This window comes from Salvia hispanica, chromosome 6, assembly GCF_029641045.1.
Source record: "Salvia hispanica isolate PSC_SH4W2 chromosome 6, Shi_PSC_v1, whole genome shotgun sequence".
Taxonomy (NCBI): domain Eukaryota; kingdom Viridiplantae; phylum Streptophyta; class Magnoliopsida; order Lamiales; family Lamiaceae; genus Salvia; species Salvia hispanica.
The window spans coordinates 1,204,758-1,224,655 of record NC_142697.1 but is presented as its reverse complement, the minus strand read 5'-3'; the positions used below and the strand labels follow the sequence as shown (position 1 = coordinate 1,224,655).

At 39.8% G+C, this 19,898-nt stretch overlaps 5 protein-coding genes across 5 annotated transcripts; 1 reads left to right on the top strand and 4 right to left on the bottom strand.

Annotated features, from left to right (window-relative positions):
* The first annotated feature begins 1,425 nt into the window (after positions 1-1,425).
* On the top strand, positions 1,426-2,999 carry LOC148922992 (uncharacterized). The gene is made up of 2 exons (XM_089060817.1): positions 1,426-2,811; positions 2,868-2,999. Exons 1-2 carry the CDS (start codon positions 1,426-1,428, stop codon positions 2,997-2,999), a joined length of 1,518 nt encoding a protein of 505 aa, XP_088916943.1.
* A 3,382-nt stretch (positions 3,000-6,381) lies between these two features.
* On the bottom strand, positions 6,382-7,629 carry LOC148922991 (uncharacterized). The gene has a single exon (XM_089059924.1). The coding sequence runs from the start codon at positions 7,204-7,206 to the stop codon at positions 6,670-6,672; it is 537 nt and encodes a 178-aa protein (XP_088916050.1). The 5' UTR covers positions 7,207-7,629; the 3' UTR covers positions 6,382-6,669.
* A 113-nt stretch (positions 7,630-7,742) lies between these two features.
* LOC125205296 (trimethyltridecatetraene synthase-like) lies at positions 7,743-9,667 on the bottom strand. The gene is made up of 3 exons (XM_048104136.2): positions 8,736-9,667; positions 8,331-8,579; positions 7,743-8,209 (listed from the first exon to the last, which is right to left on the bottom strand). Exons 1-3 carry the CDS (start codon positions 9,633-9,635, stop codon positions 7,826-7,828), a joined length of 1,533 nt encoding a protein of 510 aa, XP_047960093.1. The 5' UTR covers positions 9,636-9,667; the 3' UTR covers positions 7,743-7,825.
* Positions 9,668-10,549: 882 nt separating this feature from the next.
* LOC125204249 (trimethyltridecatetraene synthase-like) lies at positions 10,550-13,172 on the bottom strand. The gene is made up of 3 exons (XM_048102850.2): positions 12,234-13,172; positions 11,859-12,107; positions 10,550-11,219 (listed from the first exon to the last, which is right to left on the bottom strand). The coding sequence occupies exons 1-3, from the start codon at positions 13,125-13,127 to the stop codon at positions 10,833-10,835; spliced, it is 1,530 nt and encodes a 509-aa protein (XP_047958807.1). The 5' UTR covers positions 13,128-13,172; the 3' UTR covers positions 10,550-10,832.
* A 2,045-nt stretch (positions 13,173-15,217) lies between these two features.
* Positions 15,218-19,216, bottom strand: LOC125207364 (linoleate 13S-lipoxygenase 3-1, chloroplastic-like). The gene is made up of 8 exons (XM_048106665.2): positions 18,687-19,216; positions 18,306-18,586; positions 17,895-18,132; positions 17,498-17,824; positions 17,027-17,220; positions 16,635-16,930; positions 16,283-16,549; positions 15,218-16,182 (listed from the first exon to the last, which is right to left on the bottom strand). The coding sequence occupies exons 1-8, from the start codon at positions 19,063-19,065 to the stop codon at positions 15,426-15,428; spliced, it is 2,739 nt and encodes a 912-aa protein (XP_047962622.1). The 5' UTR covers positions 19,066-19,216; the 3' UTR covers positions 15,218-15,425.
* Between the last annotated feature and the right edge of the window lie 682 nt (positions 19,217-19,898).

The following is a 19,898-nucleotide window of genomic DNA, read 5'->3' as shown; positions in this document are numbered from 1 at the left end:
ACTTGGCCATATCATCTCATGAAATAAATGCATTCTCGACTCCACGTCATCAATAATAAATTTTAGGGCTCTAAAATTAGGGTTCTAAATTCCGAGATGTTATAATGGTGTTCCCAGCGATTTTGTCGTCTACAATGATGTTGAGGTTCCCAATGAGACACACAAAACAATTCATTTGGATTCGTCAGTTCTAGAGGTGGCCACAGATTCTTGCATCGACGAAGATGTCTTGTTTGATGCGAATTTGGAAACATATAACACAAATGTGGATACTATCGGCACCGAACCCGTTATCGGTGACATAGATGCTGATTGGAGCTGTCCATCGCTTCAATTGGGTGATGGCAATGGAGTTCACATATTTGACCCAGGAGCTTTTGAGCCAGATGATGGTTCCGTCGGTGAGACCTCAAGCAGACTTCAACACGGTAATTCCATGCTCTCCTCTTGTGAAGATGCTGATCGGAGCAAGGAACCATCTAAAGCAAGAAAAATTACTACCATTACGGCATTTGAATATAAGCAGCCACCTATTGACTTAGTGATGGGTGTGGATGGGGAGTTTAAGCTCTTGAATTGCACGGTGAAGTGGGGGACTGATGAGCAGCAGAGTTGTGATGCTTGTGGGACTTGTAGACCGTTTGGGGACTGTGATATTCGGGCTTCAACTATATGTGGCAGGTGTTCGAGCTTGTTGACAAAGGAGAAGAGGATTCTGGGAACATATTGCAATATGCTACTGGTGGAACTCAGGGAGAGGAAGTTATTAGTCTTCTGTCTCTAAAGGTTCTGGATTTCGCAAACCAGTTCGCTTCTCGGTGGGTAGATGAGTGCCGAGGCAGATTTTTGGGGAACTATTCTTTCATAGCTTATTTGAATGCTGATTACTATAAAAATCATTTTATGTTTCACAACATTGGTGTTCACAAGCGGTGGTTTTCAGGAGTGGGTGCCAATATTCACATTTGTTTGTCGTCTTCTAATTTCGATATCAAGGAGAGTGTAGTTAATGTGCAGCAGAAAAAGTTTAATTATGTTTTTTGTTTAGAGTGTCATTAGTAGGTTGGCTGATTATGACACTAGTCATTAATTCTCTAGCATGTGTTTTCATTTCCTAGAAAAGGTGTCTCGTATTCCATCTTTAATTAGTAGAGATGGAGAGTCTTTTGTAAGTTGAATCATTTTCATCTATCTAAGTATCACATTTTCTCCCTGAAAACTCACCTCCATAACAACTCCTAAAACAGAGACTATACAACCATTATCTCAATCAAAAACAAAGAGAAATTCTAGTGCCAACGATCCAACAGTTTGGCATCAGAGCCTAGTTGAAATACTAGGATTTCTCCAACAAAAAAAAGCCTCAAGAAGGTGAAAGGAAGAGCAATAGTTGCTGTCAAGTTTCAGTAGAGTATCTCATACAAAATGGAGAACTCACAACATGTTTCTCTACCAATCTTTGCCGGAGAGAACTTTGAGTTTTGGTGCAAGAAGATGAAGACACTACTTGCCTCATTGGACTTGTGGGAGCTCGTTGATGAAGGCTATGACGACGAAGCAAACGAGAATCCTACAGCGGCTCAAATAAAGGAGTTAAAGAAGACGAAGCAAAGAGATGTTGCAGCTTTGTCAAAGATCCAACAAGCCGTCGCCGATTCGATTTTCCCTCGAATCATGGGAGCTGAAAAATCAAAGGAGGCATGGGAGATTCTTCAAAAAGAATTTGGAGGAGATGAAAAGGTTAGAGCCATTAAACTCCAAACTCTACGAAGAGATTTTGAGAATACAAAAATGAAAGACAATGAAACCTTAAATCAGTTTCATTCAAGTTTTATTGAGCTCAAAAATCAAATGAGAGTGTATGGTGAAGAGCTTTCAGATCAGAGAATGATAGAAAAGATTTTGATATGTCTTCCAAAAAGGTTTAATGCTATAGTTGCTGTTATTGAGCAAACTAAAGACATTTCTCAAATGAGCATTCATGAGTTGATAGGTTCTTTGAAATCATATAAAGAAAGGCTGTTAAGGCAATCGGAAAAGCCGATTGAGAGTGCATTTCAATCAAAACTGCATTTGAATGTTAAAAGTGTTGGTGAATCTTCGTTTAGTGGTGGCCAACAAAATCGTAGTGGAACCTATGGTGGTGGAAGAGGTCAAGAGAAAACCAAACATGGTGGTAGAGGTTTTCACAAAGCTGAAAATGGGAAGAAGTGTACTCACTGTGGAAAGAGTAACCATGAGTACAAGGATTGTTGGTTCAAGGACAAGCCGAAATGCCACAAATGTAGTCGGTTTGGTCATCTTCAAAAGGATTGCTACGCCAACAATCAACCACAACAGCAGCAGTATGCAAATTTTTTGGAAGAAAGGCAGAGTGAAGAATATATGTTTTATGCTTCACAAAGCAAAAAACAAAAAGATGAATTTGTGTGGTACATTGACAGTGGCTGTAGTAACCACATGACAGGCGATGAGTCCATCTTTGTGAGCATTGATACATCTGTAAATTCTCAAGTTAAGATGGGAAATGGTGCTCTTGTCAAAGCCCAGGGAAAAGGGACGATAAGTATTGACACGAAGAAAGGGATGAAGCGCATAAGTGATGTGCTACTTGTACCAGATTTGAGGCAGAATTTGTTGAGTGTTGGACAACTTATTGAACATGGATACACTGTCCATTTCGAAGGAAATTCATGTGTCATACTAGATAAAGAGGGGGCGAAGCAAATTGTGGCAAAAATTCAAATGGAGAAGAGTCGCAGTTTTCCTCTCACATTCAAGTATGCTGAAAATATGGCAATGAAAGCTCAAGTAATAGATGAATCATGGTTATGGCATTTGAGACTTGGCCACTTGAACTTCAATAGTCTCAAGCTACTGCACAACAAAAATATGGTCCATGGTCTGCCAAAAATATGTCTGTGAAGGTTGCGCACTTGGAAAGAATCACCGACTACCGTTTCCAAAAGGAGTTGCTTGGAGAGCAAAGGAACCTCTAGAGCTTGTACACACCGATGTGTGCGGACCAATGTCGATAAATTCTAATGGTGGAAACAGGTACTGCATTCTCTTCATTGATGATTTTACTCGTATGACGTGGGTTTACTTCTTGAAGCAAAAATCCGAAGTGTTTGAAGTCTTTCGGAAATTCAAGCTCCTTGTGGAGAATCAAAGTGGTCGTACCATCAAAGTGCTTAGAAGTGACAATGGAAAGGAGTACACTTCAAATCAATTCACCAAGTATTGCGAGGAAGAAGGCATTGGAAGACAACTAAGTGTTGGATACACACCACAACAAAATGGTGTATCCGAACGCAAGAATAGGACGGTGATGGAGATGGCAAAATCAATGATACATGCCAAGTGATTGCTTAAAAGTTTTTGGGCAGATGCCGTTCATTAAGCAGTATACTTGCTGAATCGATGTCCAACAAAAGCTGTGATGGATAGAACTCCAACTGAAGCATGGAGTGGAAGAAAGCCATCAGTGAAGCATTTGAGAGTTTTTGGGTCAGTCTGCTATGCCCAAATTCCAAAATAAAAAAGGCAAAAGCTTGATGAAACAAGTGTGAAATGTATACTTGTTGGCTATAGCAACATGTCCAAAGGCTATAGACTTTACAACTTGAAGACAAGAAGTGTTATCACAAGTCGAGATGTGATATTCGACGAAAATGCAAGTTGGAATTGGGAAGTAAATGAAGTGCAGAAGAATGGATCAATCATTGATGAAACAAAGCAAGTTTCAACTGTCGAAGATGAGGGAGATGGTGATGAAGGTACTGACTTTTCATCCCCAAATGATTCAAGCTCCAATTCAGATCCAAGTTCGTCCACATTATCATCAAGTCCTGCTCCTAGAATGAAAAGCTTGCAAGATGTCTATGAGAGATGCAATGTTTGCCTCATAGAACCTGAAAATTTTGATGAAGCAATGGAGCAAGAAGCTTGGAGAAAAGCTATGCAAGAAGAAATTGATGTGATCGAAAAGAACAAGACATGGGAGTTGGTCGAACGCCCACGAGAAAAAGAAATCATTGGAGTGAAATGGGTCTACAAAGTTAAAGTAAATGAAGATGGATCATTTCAAAGAAACAAGGCAAGACTTGTAGCAAAAGGCTACACACAACAGCCCGGAATTGACTACGACGAAACATTTTCGCCGGTTTCACGTTTGGATACAATCCGGATGCTCATTGCTCTTGCAGCTCAAAAGGGGTGGTTATTATACCAACTTGACATCAAATCAGCCTTCTTGAATGGAGAATTGACCAATGAAATTTATGTGGAGCAACCTCAAGGTTTTGTAATCGAAGGTGCCGAAGATAAAGTTTATCGGTTGAAGAAAGCATTGTACGGATTGAAGCAAGCATCAAGAGCTTGGTACAGCCAAATCGATGCATATTTCATTGAGCATGGATTTGAAAGGAGCAAAAGTGAGTCTACTTTGTACGTGAAGACTCAGGGTACATCTACTCTCATTGTTGCTTTATATGTTGATGATTTGTTGTTTTGTGGGGATGATGAGAAGATGATACATGATTTTAAAATTGAGATGATGAAGAGATATGAAATGAGTGATATGGGGCTGCTACATCATTTCTTGGGTATGGAGATATACCAAGAAAATGATGGGGTGTTTATTTGTCAGATAAAGTATGCAAATAATATTCTGAAAAAATTTGGAATGGGTGATTGCAACCCAACTTTGATTCCATTGGTGGTGAATGAGAAAATGAAGAAAGAAGATGGTGAAAAGAAGATTGATGCTTCTATCTATCGAAGTATGGTTGGAAGTTTGTTGTATCTTTGTGCGACAAGACCGGACATTATGTTTGCTTCTAGTATGTTGTCAAGATTCATGAATAGTCCAAGTCAAATCCATATTGGTGCAGCCAAGAGAGTTCTTAGATACATCAAAGGCACAACAAATTTTGGGATCAAGTATGTCAAAGGTGCCCAAATTAATTTGCAAGGCTATTGCGATAGCGATTGGGCCGGATGTTTGGATGATATGAAGAGTACTACGGGTTACTCATTTTCTCTTGGTTCAAGTGTGTTTTCTTGGAGTTCAAAGAAGCAGGAGAGTGTGGCACAGTCAACTGCCGAAGCTGAATATGTTGCAGCTGCTATGGCAACATCACAGGTGTATTGGCTGAGAAAGATTCTTGGCGATATTGGAATGAAGCAGAAGGAGGCTACCGAGCTGTTTTGCGACAACCAATCAGCAATTGCTATGAGCAAGAATCCTGTTTTTCATAGCCGCACTCGACACATCAACATCAAATATCATTTCATCCGAGAAGCCATTGAAGAAGGTGAAGTTCAGCTCACATTTTGCAAGTCCGAAGATCAAGTGGCAGACATCTTCACCAAAGCACTTCCAAAGGAAAAGTTTTTCAAGTTCAGAGAACTTCTTGGTGTCATGGAGCAGCACATTAAGAGGGAGAACTGTAGTTAATGTGCAGCAGAAAAAGTTTAATTATGCTTTTTGTTTGGAGTGTCATTAGTAGGTTGGCTGATTATGACACTAGTCATTAATTCTCTAGTATGTGTTTTCATTTCCTAGAAAAGGTGTCTCGTATTCCATCTTTAATTAGTAGAGATGGAGAGTCTTTTGTAAGTTGAACCATTTTCATCTATCTAAGTATCACATTTTCTCCCTGAAAACTCACCTCCATAACAACTCCTAAAACAGAGACTATACAACCATTATCTCAATCAAAAACAAAGAGAAATTCTAGTGCCAACGATCCAACAGAGAGGTATGCCATGATTTCAGTGGTGGTTGGTTCAGTGCGCATATCTGTTATGATATGCATTGCTTGGCCTTGGATGGTAATGGAACAAGGAGATAATTCAGAATGGAGTAGAGTCTTCAAAGCAGAGCAAATATTTTCTGTAAATTCAGCTGAAATGGTACTCAGTCAGATGCACCAGTTGTCATTGTTTGGGTTTGAGTCTGCTGCAAATGCCATATATCAGTTTCTTGACAACAATTTTCTTGGAAAAGAAATAGTGATGAAGAGGCTATCCGTAGCATGTGGACAAAGAATTCAAAAGTACACGAATTATGAGCAGCACTTGGTGATTTTCATACTACGAACCATAATTTCAATTAAGTTGAGGGGAGATTGTATGGAGAAAGAAGGGAAGATGTTGATATATGAGTACATGCCAACAAAAGCTTGGATATTTGTATTCGTGATTACAATCCATCACAGAAGGATTAGAAGGCGCATTTTCATATCATGGAAGGCAATGACGTGGACCATTGCTATTCTAATTCTCATGGCCCACCTTGAGGGCAAGGTGGTTTTCAACGGCGGGAGAGTTGATAGGGTCCTCGATCTAGCAAATCTCGCCCAAGATCATCTTCAATATTTTTTAGTATCTTTTATTTGTGTTGGTTATCTTTATTTAATTTCCATATCTTTTTGAAATCTTCTATTTTAATTATGTTTCTTGATTAGCAAGACATATGTTAGGTTTAGAATTCTATATAATAGAATTCTATCGTATTTTCATTTATTGAGAAATAAAGTTAATTACTTGTTCTCATTCCTCCGGTTCTGGCGGAAATCGCCCCCCGCACCTCAACTAGGGTTTATCTTGTTCTTCGTAATCGTTCGAGTGCTCTATTGCTGATCGATAGGATTCAAAATTCTATCAATTACCAATTCCGCCTATCCCTGTGATGAGGATGATTTGGCGGTTGAGTTGATCTCTAGTGAGCTTATCCAAAACTTCAAGAAACACTTCCTCAGAGCCCACCATCACGTTTTCCTTCACAGTGGAAGAAGACGTCAAGGCAGCAACTGGCTTTTGTTGCAGATGAGCTTCCACTGCAATCTTCTCCACCTCTTTCTTGATCAAATTCATATCTTCTATCACTTTCTGCAGATCTTGATAGAAGCCATGACCCTCAACGATTGGTGATCGTTTGTCAATCTGAACCACAATCTGGGATTTGATAACGTCCTCAGCTGCATAAACTGCATTAGCAATGCGACACTCCAATGGATCAGCTTCACGGCCATCAACAACAACAGGGGAAATATAAGCATCAAGAAACTCCAGCAAGAAGGTAACAATTTGAGTGAGAGATTCAACTTGTTTTGTGTCGATAGAAATGGGAGGAGAAGGATGTTTGTGAAGGGTATCTAAGATATGCATAAGAGAAACTAGAGCTCCGTAAGCCGCCATGCTTAACTCTTTCAATGAAAGAAATACAACGAATCTGTTACACAGTTTAATTAATACTCAAAGATGAAATAAACCATTCTGATTTCACAATTGAGATTTACAACTTTCCAAAGGTGCAGCATTATTGAGATCAATTATTTGTGAAATGCTTTTTTATGCCTTTCCACTTTATTACCCCAAAGATAAGATTTGTCGATAAGATGACCCTACACTACATGCTCTTAATTTTGGCATGAAGCAGCAAAAAGATTTCAAAATATTGTCAAATGGATCTGGATGATGGGCCTGAATTTGGGCCTTTCAGCATAATGGACCCAGCCCGTATTCACAATATAAGAGCTCATTGCCTGGCACCCGGGCCCCCAAAGATATAGATCGACATGGTCAACGAGCTCCAGATGGGCTCGATGGAAAGACAATTTTTCGCCGACCATGTCAACACACATCTCGGGGCGCCTGTGGGGCCGGAAAACTGCCTCGGATAGTGTCTAATTTTGGTCATCGAAAGTTGTTGGAAAATTGCCTGAAACGGATCATTAAAATTAAGTGCAACATTTTATTATAACACATAACTTATAGCACCATGCATTGCAATAAGTCTGAAATGCGAAGCAAATATTTACATGGAATTATAGAGGTGAAGTGGAAGTCTAGGCTGAGCAATAGTAATAAGTGGGAATTTTTTTGGCGTAGAAAGTCCGAAAGTCTCCTCCATGTTCAACTCTTCGGGCTTCATGTCACCCGGCAAACTCCAATTGAACCCATGCAATAGATTCGCCAAGCTTGATTGGATCACCTTTAGGCCTAGTGCATAGCCCGGGCACATTCTTCGGCCCGATCCAAATGGCAAAAGCTCGAAATCTTGTCCCTTAACATCAATATTCTTTCGAAGAAATCTATCCGGATAAAATTCATTGGGATTTTCCCATATGGATGGATCTCTATGGATTGTCCATGTATTAACAAACACTTGGGTCCCCTTCTTGATATCATACTCACCCACCTGCATATATGATATTTTAATAACAAATTCATTGAATTTTCTATAATTACTAACCAACACCAACCATTAACTATAGTTAAATGCCAATTTTATGAAACACAATAATAAATAAATAATATACCTTACAGTCTTCCCTTGCTAGACGGGGCACCAACATTGGTGCCACCGGGTGCAGTCTCATGATTTCCTTGACAATGGCCTCCACATAAGGGAGGCTAGGTATATCTTTCTCCGTCACCCACCTATTTTGACCTATGACTCGATCGAGCTCCTCAGTCGCCTTCTTAAAAAACTCATGTTTTTTTAGCAATTCCGACATTGCCCATTCCACAGTCACAGCTGAACTCTCAGTCCCACCGGCCAACATATCCTAAATAAAAAATAAAAAAAAAAACAAAACAAAATGTTGCACCACACAACTCATAACAATAACAAAAGTGACACCTATTTAATGAACTACTACAATTATCATCAATTGATTTTAAGATGGAATTTCATAAATTACTACGACAATGATCATATATACCTGAGTAAACGCTTTGACCATGTGTCTCTCAAGCTTCACCTCCAACGTCGGATCCTCAGCGAACTCGAGAAGCACGTCGACCATATCCCGGCTCGGGTGATCCGTCGCATCCTGCCTCCTCACCTCGTGCTCGTTGAGCACGCGCTCCAAAAACCGGTCGAATTTCTCGCTCAACACCTTCATCCTCTTCACATACCCTTGCAAATCCAAGAAATTGATATACGGAATCATATCACCAATATTAAACACCCCACCAAGAAAGAAAAGCTCATCCAACATCTTCTTGAACTCCTCCGGCGAGACGGCGGCGCTCTCCCTGCCGTCCATATAGCGCCGCCCCAAAACCATCCTGCTGATCACGTTCAAGCTCAGAGTCGACAAGCTATCCTTAACCAAAAAAGCCCGGCCCGAAAGCCCGAAAATCTCCTTCACGAGAGAGCCCGTTTCTTCGGCCCGAATGTACTCGTATGAGTCGATCCGCCGCGCGCTGAAGAGCTCCATCAAGCACATTTTTCGGGCCTGCCGCCAGTGCGGGCCGTAGTCGGACCACGTGATGTCGGAGTAGTTGTAGGTGAGGTATTTTCCGGCGGAGGTTTTGGGGCGCGAGGCGAAGGTGAGGTCCATTGTTTTGAGGAAGATCTTGGCTGCATCGACTGAGGAGCCAACGACGACCGGAAAGGAGCCGAATTTGAGGAGCATTACCGGGCCGTATTGTAGGGAGAGTTGGTGGATGGAGCGGTGTGGGAGCGGCCCGATTAGGTTGAGATTGCCTATCACGGGCCATGGTTTCGGGCCGGGCGGTGGGTTTAGTTTTTTTTGTGGGAATAATTTTTTTAGGATGTGTAATGTTAGCAAGGTGAGTATGAGGAGTAAGGATATTGCTATGATTTGGTTTTCCATTGGGAATAATTTTATGAAAGAGAATGTTGATTAGGTGTATTATGTATACTTATATAGATAGGAGGGTTGGAATAATTGTAAAATATTATACTACTATTAAAATATTTAAAGAAAATAGTAGTTTAATATTTAATGATGAGATAAATAATTTTTGTTTTAGTCTACAAGAAGTAAAACTTTGACTGAATCATTGGTGGTTCGTATATCCTATTACTAATTCAAAAGAAACACTCCATATAATAATAAAATAATTCAACTCTAAATTATTGCTAAAAATAGACTCATATGGAGTATTTTTGATTGGCAAATAAATAAAATTTAAAGAAATTGAATCCAAGACCAAACCACATTCTTTAGATGCTTTTAAAGATTGGGACTCATGTTGTTACTTCTCTTGATAAAAATGTAAATTTCCACTTACTTGGAGAAGTTGTTAGAAAAATATTAATTTGGAGGACTACTATAAACTCATATAAATACTATATTTACGAACCACTATACATATACATACAAATAGAGGATTAAATTAAAAAAAAAATTAATACCAAGTAGTAAATATGAATTTGCACTGCTAATTATTTTATTATTTTTGGATAATGATTTCTACTTATAAACTATGTGCAATTAAGAGTCAAAGAATGGTGATTTTGAATGTGTAGTTTTTGTTAACTACATTAGATGTTGCAAGCATCTTTTGTAACAATGTGTAGTGGAGTATTTCTTAAATCAATCATGCGTATGTGACAATGTATAAGACAACTTGACAATTTGCATGATTCCTTGATTACTGTAAATCTAATAATCTATATATGTAGTATTGAATCAAAGTGGCTAAATTTCACATCCAACCAAAACAAAACAAAAATCAAAGTTCACCATCCAGAAGTCATAAACACACTAACAATTCACCACAATAAAAACAGGAACATTGCAATCAATTCATTAAAGGAAACCCTAAATAATACTAGTATAAACTCAACGATAGAGTATTTAATAGTAGTAGCTAGTAAGACAATCTACAATAATAAAACACCTTAAAATTAATATATACAAACAATGAAAATCTCTTTTTCGACAGATAATGACGATCAAATTATTGACAACACATAACCATAATTAGATTAAGCCCATTTAATATATTGGCTAATTCAGGCCCACTAATATAATGCATTCAAATCATTGAATTATAGAGGTTATTCAAATCATTGAATTATAGAGGTTATGTGGAAGTCTGGGCTCGGCAACAGTAACAAGTGGGAACTTTCTTGGCGTTGAAAGCCCGTAAATCTCATCCATATTCAACTCTTCGGGATTCATTTCACTGGGTAAACTCCAATTGAATCCGTGCAATAGATTCGCTAAGCTTGAGTGAATTACCTTCAAACCCAATGTATAGCCCGGGCACATTCTACGGCCTGATCCGAACGGCAAAAGCTCAAAATCTTGTCCCTTGACATCAATATCCTTTCCAATAAATCTGTCTGGATTAAATTCATTGGGATTTTCCCATAACAATGGATCTGTATGGATTGTCCACGTATTAATAAGAACTTGGGTGCCTTTCTTGATATCATACTCACCTACCTGCAAATATGTCAATTTAATTTAAATTTATTGGCTTTTAATATACTTTTTAGTTCTATATTAATTCTAATCAATTTTCCTTTTTCAATCTGTTCCCAATTAACTATCTATCACTATTTTTTTTTCTTTTAGTAATGGACTACATATTCAATTAACTAACTCCTTTTAGTAATGGAGATGGCATATTTTACTAACTCATTACATCACATTTTATAATATTATTACGGAGTATATAAAGGTAAGAATTCATACTTCACTTACATTTTTTGTCCACTTTTCACTATATTTCTGAACTTGTGTTAAGTCAAATGATGTCAAAAGAATAACTAATAATGAAGCACATATAAGGACTATTATAATTAAATACCAATTGTATGTTTTGCATTTATTAACTACTCTCTCCGTTCCATAGCAGTGGAGACATTTCTTTTCAATACGAAGATTAATAAAAATTGTGTTAAATGAATTAAGTAAAGGAAGAATAAAATAGGAAAGGGAAAAGATAGAGAGATGAAAAGAGAATAAAGTAAGTGAGAAGAAATATGTTGACTTTTATTAGAAAGGAAAATGATTCTACTACTATGAAACGTACCAAAATAACCAAATGACTCAATTACTATAGAATGGAGGGAGTACTACCTTACAGTCTTCCCGCGCTAAACGTGGCGCCAACATAGGCGCCACTGGGTGCAATCTCATGGTTTCCTTCACAATAGCCTTCACATAGGGGAGGCTAGGTATATCATTCTCCATCACCCACCTATTTTTGCCAATAACTTGATCAAGCTCCTCTGTCGCCTTTTTAAAAATTTCGGGTTTTTTTAATAATTCTGACATCGCCCACTCCACTACCACAGATGAACTCTCGGTCCCACCCGCTAACAAATCCTAAATTAACAACAAAATGCTATGTCACGCCACTCATAAATATATTAAGGCTCACGTGTTACTCCACTTATCATCAATTAATTTAAAGATGGAATATTGAATTTTTACGACAATGATCATACATACCAGAGTAAACGCTTTGACGCCGTCTCTCTGAACCTTCACATCTAGCATCGGATCTTCGGCGAGCTCGAGAAGCACGTCCACCATGTCCCGGCTCGCATAACCCGCCGTCTCCCGCCTCCTCGCCTCGTGCTCGTCGAGCACATTCTCCAAAAACCTATCAAATTTCTCTCTCAACACCTTCATCCTCTTCACATACCCTTGCAAATCCAAGAAATTAATCCACGGAATCATATCCCCAACATTCAACACCCCAGTCAGAAGGAAAAGCTCATCCAACATCTCCTTGAACTCCTCCACCGCCACGCCGCCGCCGCCGTCCAAATACCGCCGCCCCAAAACCATCCTGCATATCACGTTCAAGCTCATCGTCGACAAGCTGTCCTTGAGCACAAACGGCCGGCCCGAAATCCCGAAAATCTCCTTCACTAGAGAGCCCATTTCCTCGGCCCGAATGTACTCGTACGACTCGAGCCGCCTCACGCTGAAGAGCTCCATCAAGAAGATTTTTCGGGCCTGGCGCCAGTACGGGCCGTAGTCGGACCAGACTACGTCGGTGTAGTTGTAGGTGAGGTATTTTCCGGCGGAGGTTTTGGGGCGCGAGGCGAAGGTGAGGTCCATTGTTTTGAGGATGATCTTGGCGGCGTCGGCCGAGGAGCCGACGACGACGGGAAACGAGCCGAGTTTGAGGAGCATTACCGGGCCGTATTGTAGGGAGAGTTGGTGGATGGAGCGGTGTGGGAGCGGCCCGATTAGGTTGAGATTGCCTATCACGGGCCATGGTTTCGGGCCGGGTGGGAGGTTTAGTTTTTTTTGTGGGAATATTTTTTTTAGGATGTGTAATGTTAGTAAGGTGAGTATGAGGAGTGATGATATTGCTATGATTTGGTTTTCCATTGGGAATATTTTGATGAAAGGGAGCGAATGTTGATTAGGTGTATTACTGTATTATGTATACTTATATAGATAGGAGGTTTGGAATAAATTGGGATTAAGTGGTGGTTTAGGATAATTAAGTCGTTCATTTTGCACATTTACAATGTGATGCTTACGAAGCTGCGAAGTCGAGAGTAGCACGCCTATGATGATTAGCAATAATACTACCTCCGTCCCAGATTAACTGCAATTTTTACAAAACGAGTGCAGAAAAGTAAATGTGACATTTAATACAGGACGGAGGTAGTATTTTACTCCCTCCGTCTCATAATAATTGTCACTCTTATTGTGGATCCGAGTTTTAAGAAATGTAAAGAAAAGTTGATTGGAAAAATAAGTGTGGGACCCACTCTTTATATTAGTCATATAATAAAATGTCAGTGAAGTGAGTTAGTAGAACGTGAGATCTACTTAACATTTATGGTGAAAATGAAGTGTGACAATATTATGGGATGGATCGAAATGGAAAAGAGTGATAATTACTATGGGACGGGGGATATTTATTTTAATCTGAAAAGTCAAATTTTGATGAGTCGTCCGTATTTATAATATTTGTTAATTATACAGATTGGTTATGTCGAATACTGATGGGTTATGTTATGACAAGAAGATTAGACAAAGTAGGAGTACTTTTTTTAGCCTGCTTACTGGACTTAAAAAAAAATAACCCAAGCTTTTCTTGGCACTTTCTTGGGATTTCAACATCAAAATCCAAATAAAAAACATATACAAATATGGCTGTACTATTCATTATTTATAGCTGTGAACTAGACTTTCTTTGAGATAGACTTGTTTATAACATGAGATTTTAACTATTTCACATAATAATGATAATGTAAGCTTAATTTATTGTACTCCTTCTTCTGTCCCCATTAATTAGCAACATTTGATTTGACACGAGTTTAAAAATATAGTAAAAAAGATATATTTATGCAACTCTTCAGGTTTCAGTTCATCTTGCAAACTCCATTTGAACCTCAGCTCATAGTTTCCTTGACAATGGCCTCTACTTAAGGAAGGCTTGGCTGCATCGACCACCAGAAATGAGCCAAATTTGAGGAGCACTACCAGGCCGTATTTTTGGGAGAGGTTGTGGAGGGAGCGGCCTGATTAAGTTGAGATTGCCTATCACGGGCCATGGTTTCGGGCCAAGTATTTTTTTAGGATGTGTAATGTAACTTACAGTGAGCATGAGGAGTAATGATAGTACTCGTATATAGATAGGGGGGTGTGAATAAATTGGGATTTTATTGATCATGATAATTTGACATCATATGTAGGTGTTATGAAATCTAAATCTCCAGCTTATATAACTCAAAATGAAAAAATAAAAAATCTTCATAATAATTGAATACTAATAATTGAAATAAAAAAACTAAATTCTTCTATAGTAGTAGTAAGCAAAGGCAGAGGGCCATACCCATACCTGTCACATTCTCTTGATTAATTGAATATATGATCGATATTGATATTTCCATCAAAACATACGAGCTCACTTAAATTTTATCATCATCAAGATGCAATGTAAAATATGAATGATATGTATCGTCAGTGTCACCAACTAGACAAATTCATTATTGCCCCATTACTACTTGTTGCAATTGTTTTTTCGAGATTTAACTTCGAATTTAATCTATGATTTTATATATTTTAGGTCTCTAAAGTTAAACAAATAACATCACATCTCTCGAAAAAACATTGATCATTTTCAGATCATTTTCACTATATGACTTATTTTTCTTTGAATTTGCTCCTTAACCCCTAAGGAGAATAAATGGAAGAAAAATAGGCCTAAGACTCGTAAAAAAGGGTCTGAAATGCGATTAATATATTTTCAAAAATATAAGGTGATATTTTTTAGATTTAGAGATCTAAAATGTGCCAAGTGCAGGCACACTTAATTTGAATCAAACTCATTATGTTAGGCAGATTTTCATCTAGTGATTTTCTATTTCATAAAGTTGGATCTTTTTTTAAATGGGCTAATTTTTTTATTTCAATGCAAAAAAATAAACAAAAAGTAGAGAAATGTATTTTATGAGGCCCAATAATTGAAAAATGATTCCAAGCCTAATCTTGCATATCATTGACTCATCTATGCACTTAAAACAGCAATTATAAAGGCTAATTTCTATAAATTACATATTTAAGCCTACGTTGAACTTTTGAGCACTACAACATTAATCTTAGATACAAATATACATAAATACATACATACAAACCTAATTACCAACTCTCTTTTCTAGCATTATTGTCAACTTATATGGACACACTATTAGGTACACCTCTACATGTCACTCCTGGTTCCGAACTCGGCACGAGAAGCTCATACGGCAAGACTCCGGCGCCGCACCGGTTCCGAAGGCTCGGGTCCGAGTTTCTCTTCTCGATTTCCTTCTCGATCTGCCTTATCTCGGCCGAGAACTCGTAAAACGCCTCGATGACCTCGGCATCACCGGACCATATGGACTGGTGATGCCTCTCGCCGAGGTACTCCTCGTCGGGCGAGTGAGTCGACAACGTGTCGACCACCGCCATGAACTTCGTGGCTTGTAGCAAGCTCGGGAGCGCGCAAAAGAAGTACTTTTGCGGGTCGGAGAGGAAAATGGCGTACTCCGGGTCGTTCTCGTCGGGGATGAGCCGCCGCATGAGCGGCGGCCGGTTCGGGACATACCCTCCGTAGGGGTACTGGCCGAAGTTTAGGGCCGCGTGTTGGGCCGATGCTAGCCATATTAAGGTGGTGAGAATCGAACTCAAGTCCTCAGGAGTTGCCAATGTGGGCCACCAGTCTGCGTGACGTAGATCTGCGTGGCCCACATTGATGGACTCGGCGTACCAAGCCTGCAACTCCTTGTCGTTGCAGACTCGGGCCGAGTCGGGGTAGTAGTGGTTCACGTAATGTCGGACCCAATTCTCGATAGCGCCCCATATCATTAGCCCGTCCGACGCGTACGGATAGTCTTCGACAACCAATTTCAGCCCGTGCGGCTGTGTGGGGTCCGGCACGGCCATTCCTCTGAAATGATTGAAACAAGTAAAATCCATTAGACTTCAAGATTTGATTCAACATTTGTTTGTTTCAAAATTCAAACTGATATTTGGCAATAGATATATACCTTCTGATGAGATCGGCAGGGAGGCTTTCTTGATCAAAGCGCCAGAAGCTCGAATAGGCAGCCGCGCTCATCTCCATACAGTAACGGCCGGGGGTGAAGCAAGACTCAATCACACCGTCCACACTGAGCAAGCTTTGGCGAGCTAGCCCATTGATCTCCAGCGTGTACCTCATGTGAGGATCCAAGAGCTTAAAAATCGGGTGCATAGCGCTCATCTGCCTATGCGCTGCCAAGATGAACGGCTCCAGTGTTGCGTGGGTTCGTAGCCTATACAACCAACATTAAACCATCAGAAACGACACTTCAAGATCAAGCTACATTCATCGTGCTCACGAAACAGAGGAATACGTACCAATGGTGGACAAGCTGATGAACTCCGGCATCATTAGAGCAAACATGGGCTTTAGCCAGCTGCCACATCCAATAGGTGGTGGCATCCACCGGCGGTGTGACTACACGGTTTGGCTTCGTAGAGCTTGGCGCAAGACTGAGCTCTATAGCTATGGGCTTGAGGGTTCCAGCATCGGTCAAGAAGTAAACAGTTCGTGTTGCGTATGATTTCCGGCCATCAAGGGCATTGATTTTGTCGATGAATGGCAAGTAAATGTCATGGTAATCAATGATAAAGAGCTTGTTCGCATCCAAAGCCTGTGAAAATAGTTACATTAGATGAACGGTAGATATCATATTCTACTACGACCACCCATTGATTTTTCGTACTTTCCAAAAGGCCCAAATAACTACCTCTTGTATGGTCATGCCATTGAGTTGTCCAGCAATGTGTTCTTCCTTGAGAGCTGATTCCAGAGGTCCATAGACTTCGGGGTCAAGTTTACTCACTGGGGGAAACGACTGAAGCCTCTCAATGGAGACAGGGTTCACCCCGGCTATGGCTTGACGAGCAAACTCGTCATCCCTCAACCATGCATATTTGTCCTCTGCAAGCCACAAGCACAGTTCACATTAGCACTTCGACATCTTTAAGAGCTACAAATTGCGTTCTAATTAAACCAAACGACAGTCGATAATAATCTAAATATCGACTAAGGGGAGGGACCCCCACTAGTCGAAAGTGATAGCCAACAGAATTTTCTTCATGTCTATACCCGAAACCCGTATTTCTAGTCTCATGTTTCCCACCAAACAGAGACTATTGCTATCATACGTGTACTACACTACGTCTCTGAATCGAGAAAAGAGAACAGAGCTACTTACTTGATACAATCTTTGGAAGGTCATATTTGAGCAGACCACCTTCTTGAATTGTGGTGACAGCTTTAGGCAATTGGATCTTGTTCATGATCTCGTCGTGGAGGCCGAGTTTGAGGAGAAGGCCTTCACTGTACAGGCTGTCAATGTCCGAGAATCCCTTGAAATCTTGGTTATTCGCTGATATGCTAGCCATCAGAGACGGTATGAGGTTATGAAGGACCGCCTTCAGCCTCCCGGTTGAAAAGGCATTCATCTTCGACTCCTCAAATTGCTCGTCTCTAGGCACATACGTAGGCAGAGGCTTCTCTACTCTGCTCTCAGACTTCATATCTGATTTTCAGGCACACAAATCAGAAAACGAGCATATAATGGAAACATATCGCTGAGATTGATCACTGACCAGTATCCATGGGAGCGCGCCCTGTTCGACAGCGCCTAGGATAAGGAATCTTGTCGCCACCAAGAAGCGGTCGAGCAAAGTCGATCCCCTTGTCTGGATTTCCGAGATCATTGTACACATCAAAGTCATACACTCTATCACACAGTTTTCTTTCTCCTTGTCCATCACCCCTCAATTCTCTCAGCTCCTTCTCTCTAAGAGCCTTTAGTCCCTCAGGTGTTTCATGTGGCAAATATGGCTGTTGAAAGCAAAACATCACATTTCATTCAATTTGCAAAATCAGCAGATAATCATAACAATAATCATCAAATCAACAGTTTTAAAACCAACTTTAACTCATCTAAACACATACCACCAGAATCTAACAGAAAATTCAAAAACAACTAATTAAAAGCATAAACTAATTTATACCTTATTAGTGAAGAAAATTCTCTTTGTAGGATGATCTTTCCTGGGCTGAACCCAAGAATTGCAGGGAAAATGCACAGGGCCACTTGCAAATCCTTCAATTGTGATACTCTCCAGAAAGAATTCCTTTTGGTGTTTATTGTTAACTGTAATTGCACCAGGAGTCCCAAAATTTGAATCCACCTCAAACTCTGCTGTGTAATTCACTCTCTCAGTCTTGAGGTTTGATTTCTTGGACCAGTCCTTCAACACAGCTTCTTTGCTCTTCTTTGGAGCCTTTGTTTCTAATCAATGTCACAATAAATACAATAATTAATCATCAAGTGAAGGTATGAATTCAGGCAAGTATTCATTGAGGCATTTCATCAAACACATGGAACTTACTGGGATCAAAATCAGTGCTGATCAGCTCCAAAACAACATTCCTCCCAATCTTATCAGTGAAAGCATCCAAATGCTTAACCAAAGTCTCCTTAAAATCCTCCTTGCTCTTGTTCCTCACAGTCACAACCGCCCTAACCTTGAATTTCACAGCCTTTTCCGGCAGCACTTTCACCAAATCCAAATCCAAATCCTCACTGATCGCCGCAACAGGGGTGGTGGTTGTACTCCTCCGTATCACCACTTGTACTCTCCTCCCCTCCAGGGGCAGAAAAGACCGGCTCCGATTCTGCTTCAGAACCAGCCTCGTCGACGAAGCAGAAGCGAAGAACGACGATTTCTCCATCAGAGACAAGCCCATGAGCTCCCTAGCTAGCGCCATTGATTCGAAAAGGTTGAATCTTTATGCTTGTTTGAGTGACCCTTTTGCTCGAGAAGCGAGAATTGGAGGTTTGATTCAAGAAATCGATGGTGTTTTCTCTCTCTCTCTGCATTTATGGTGGTATATATACACATAGATACACGCATAAAATGATGAAGAAACAATCTCACCGGCCACACGTTTTTAATTTTCTTAGATATGACCACATGCAGAAAAAATTACTAAAAACTTGATTTTATTCTTTTAATGATTTATTAAGAATTTTCATGTTTATAAAATAATAGTAAAAGGTCAAATAAAAGAGTTTGGGGATTCTTGTTAGATGCAAACGCGGTGTAGGAAGACCATAGGGAAAGTGGGTCTTGCTTTTTGAGTGGGTGGACTGTTTTGTCCTTGTGTGTGGGTTTAAATGGCGATTGTGTCCCTAGTGGAACAAAAGGTTGAATGAAATTTTCCTTTTTTTGGGGGGAATAATTAATGTTTATTTGGATGTTTGTGCTTTTTTATTGGGTATTTATTTGATTTTATTTTTTTTGAGCTAGTTTTATATGTATAAAACTTAAAATTTGTGTACTTTCATGTATTTATTTTTAGTACCGGTAATACTACTCCCTTCGCCCTTAAAGCTTGTCCCAATTTGACCCGGTGCGGGTTTTAAGAAATTACTTCCTCCGTCCCAGATTTATAGTCACATTTAGTTATGGCACGGATTTTAAAGAATTGGTGAAGTGTGTAACTAATGAAGTGAGAGGTGGAATGTACAATAAATGAAATGAAATGGTGGAGTGAGATGATGGAGTGTGTAATAAATGAAGTGAGTTGGTTGAAGATGG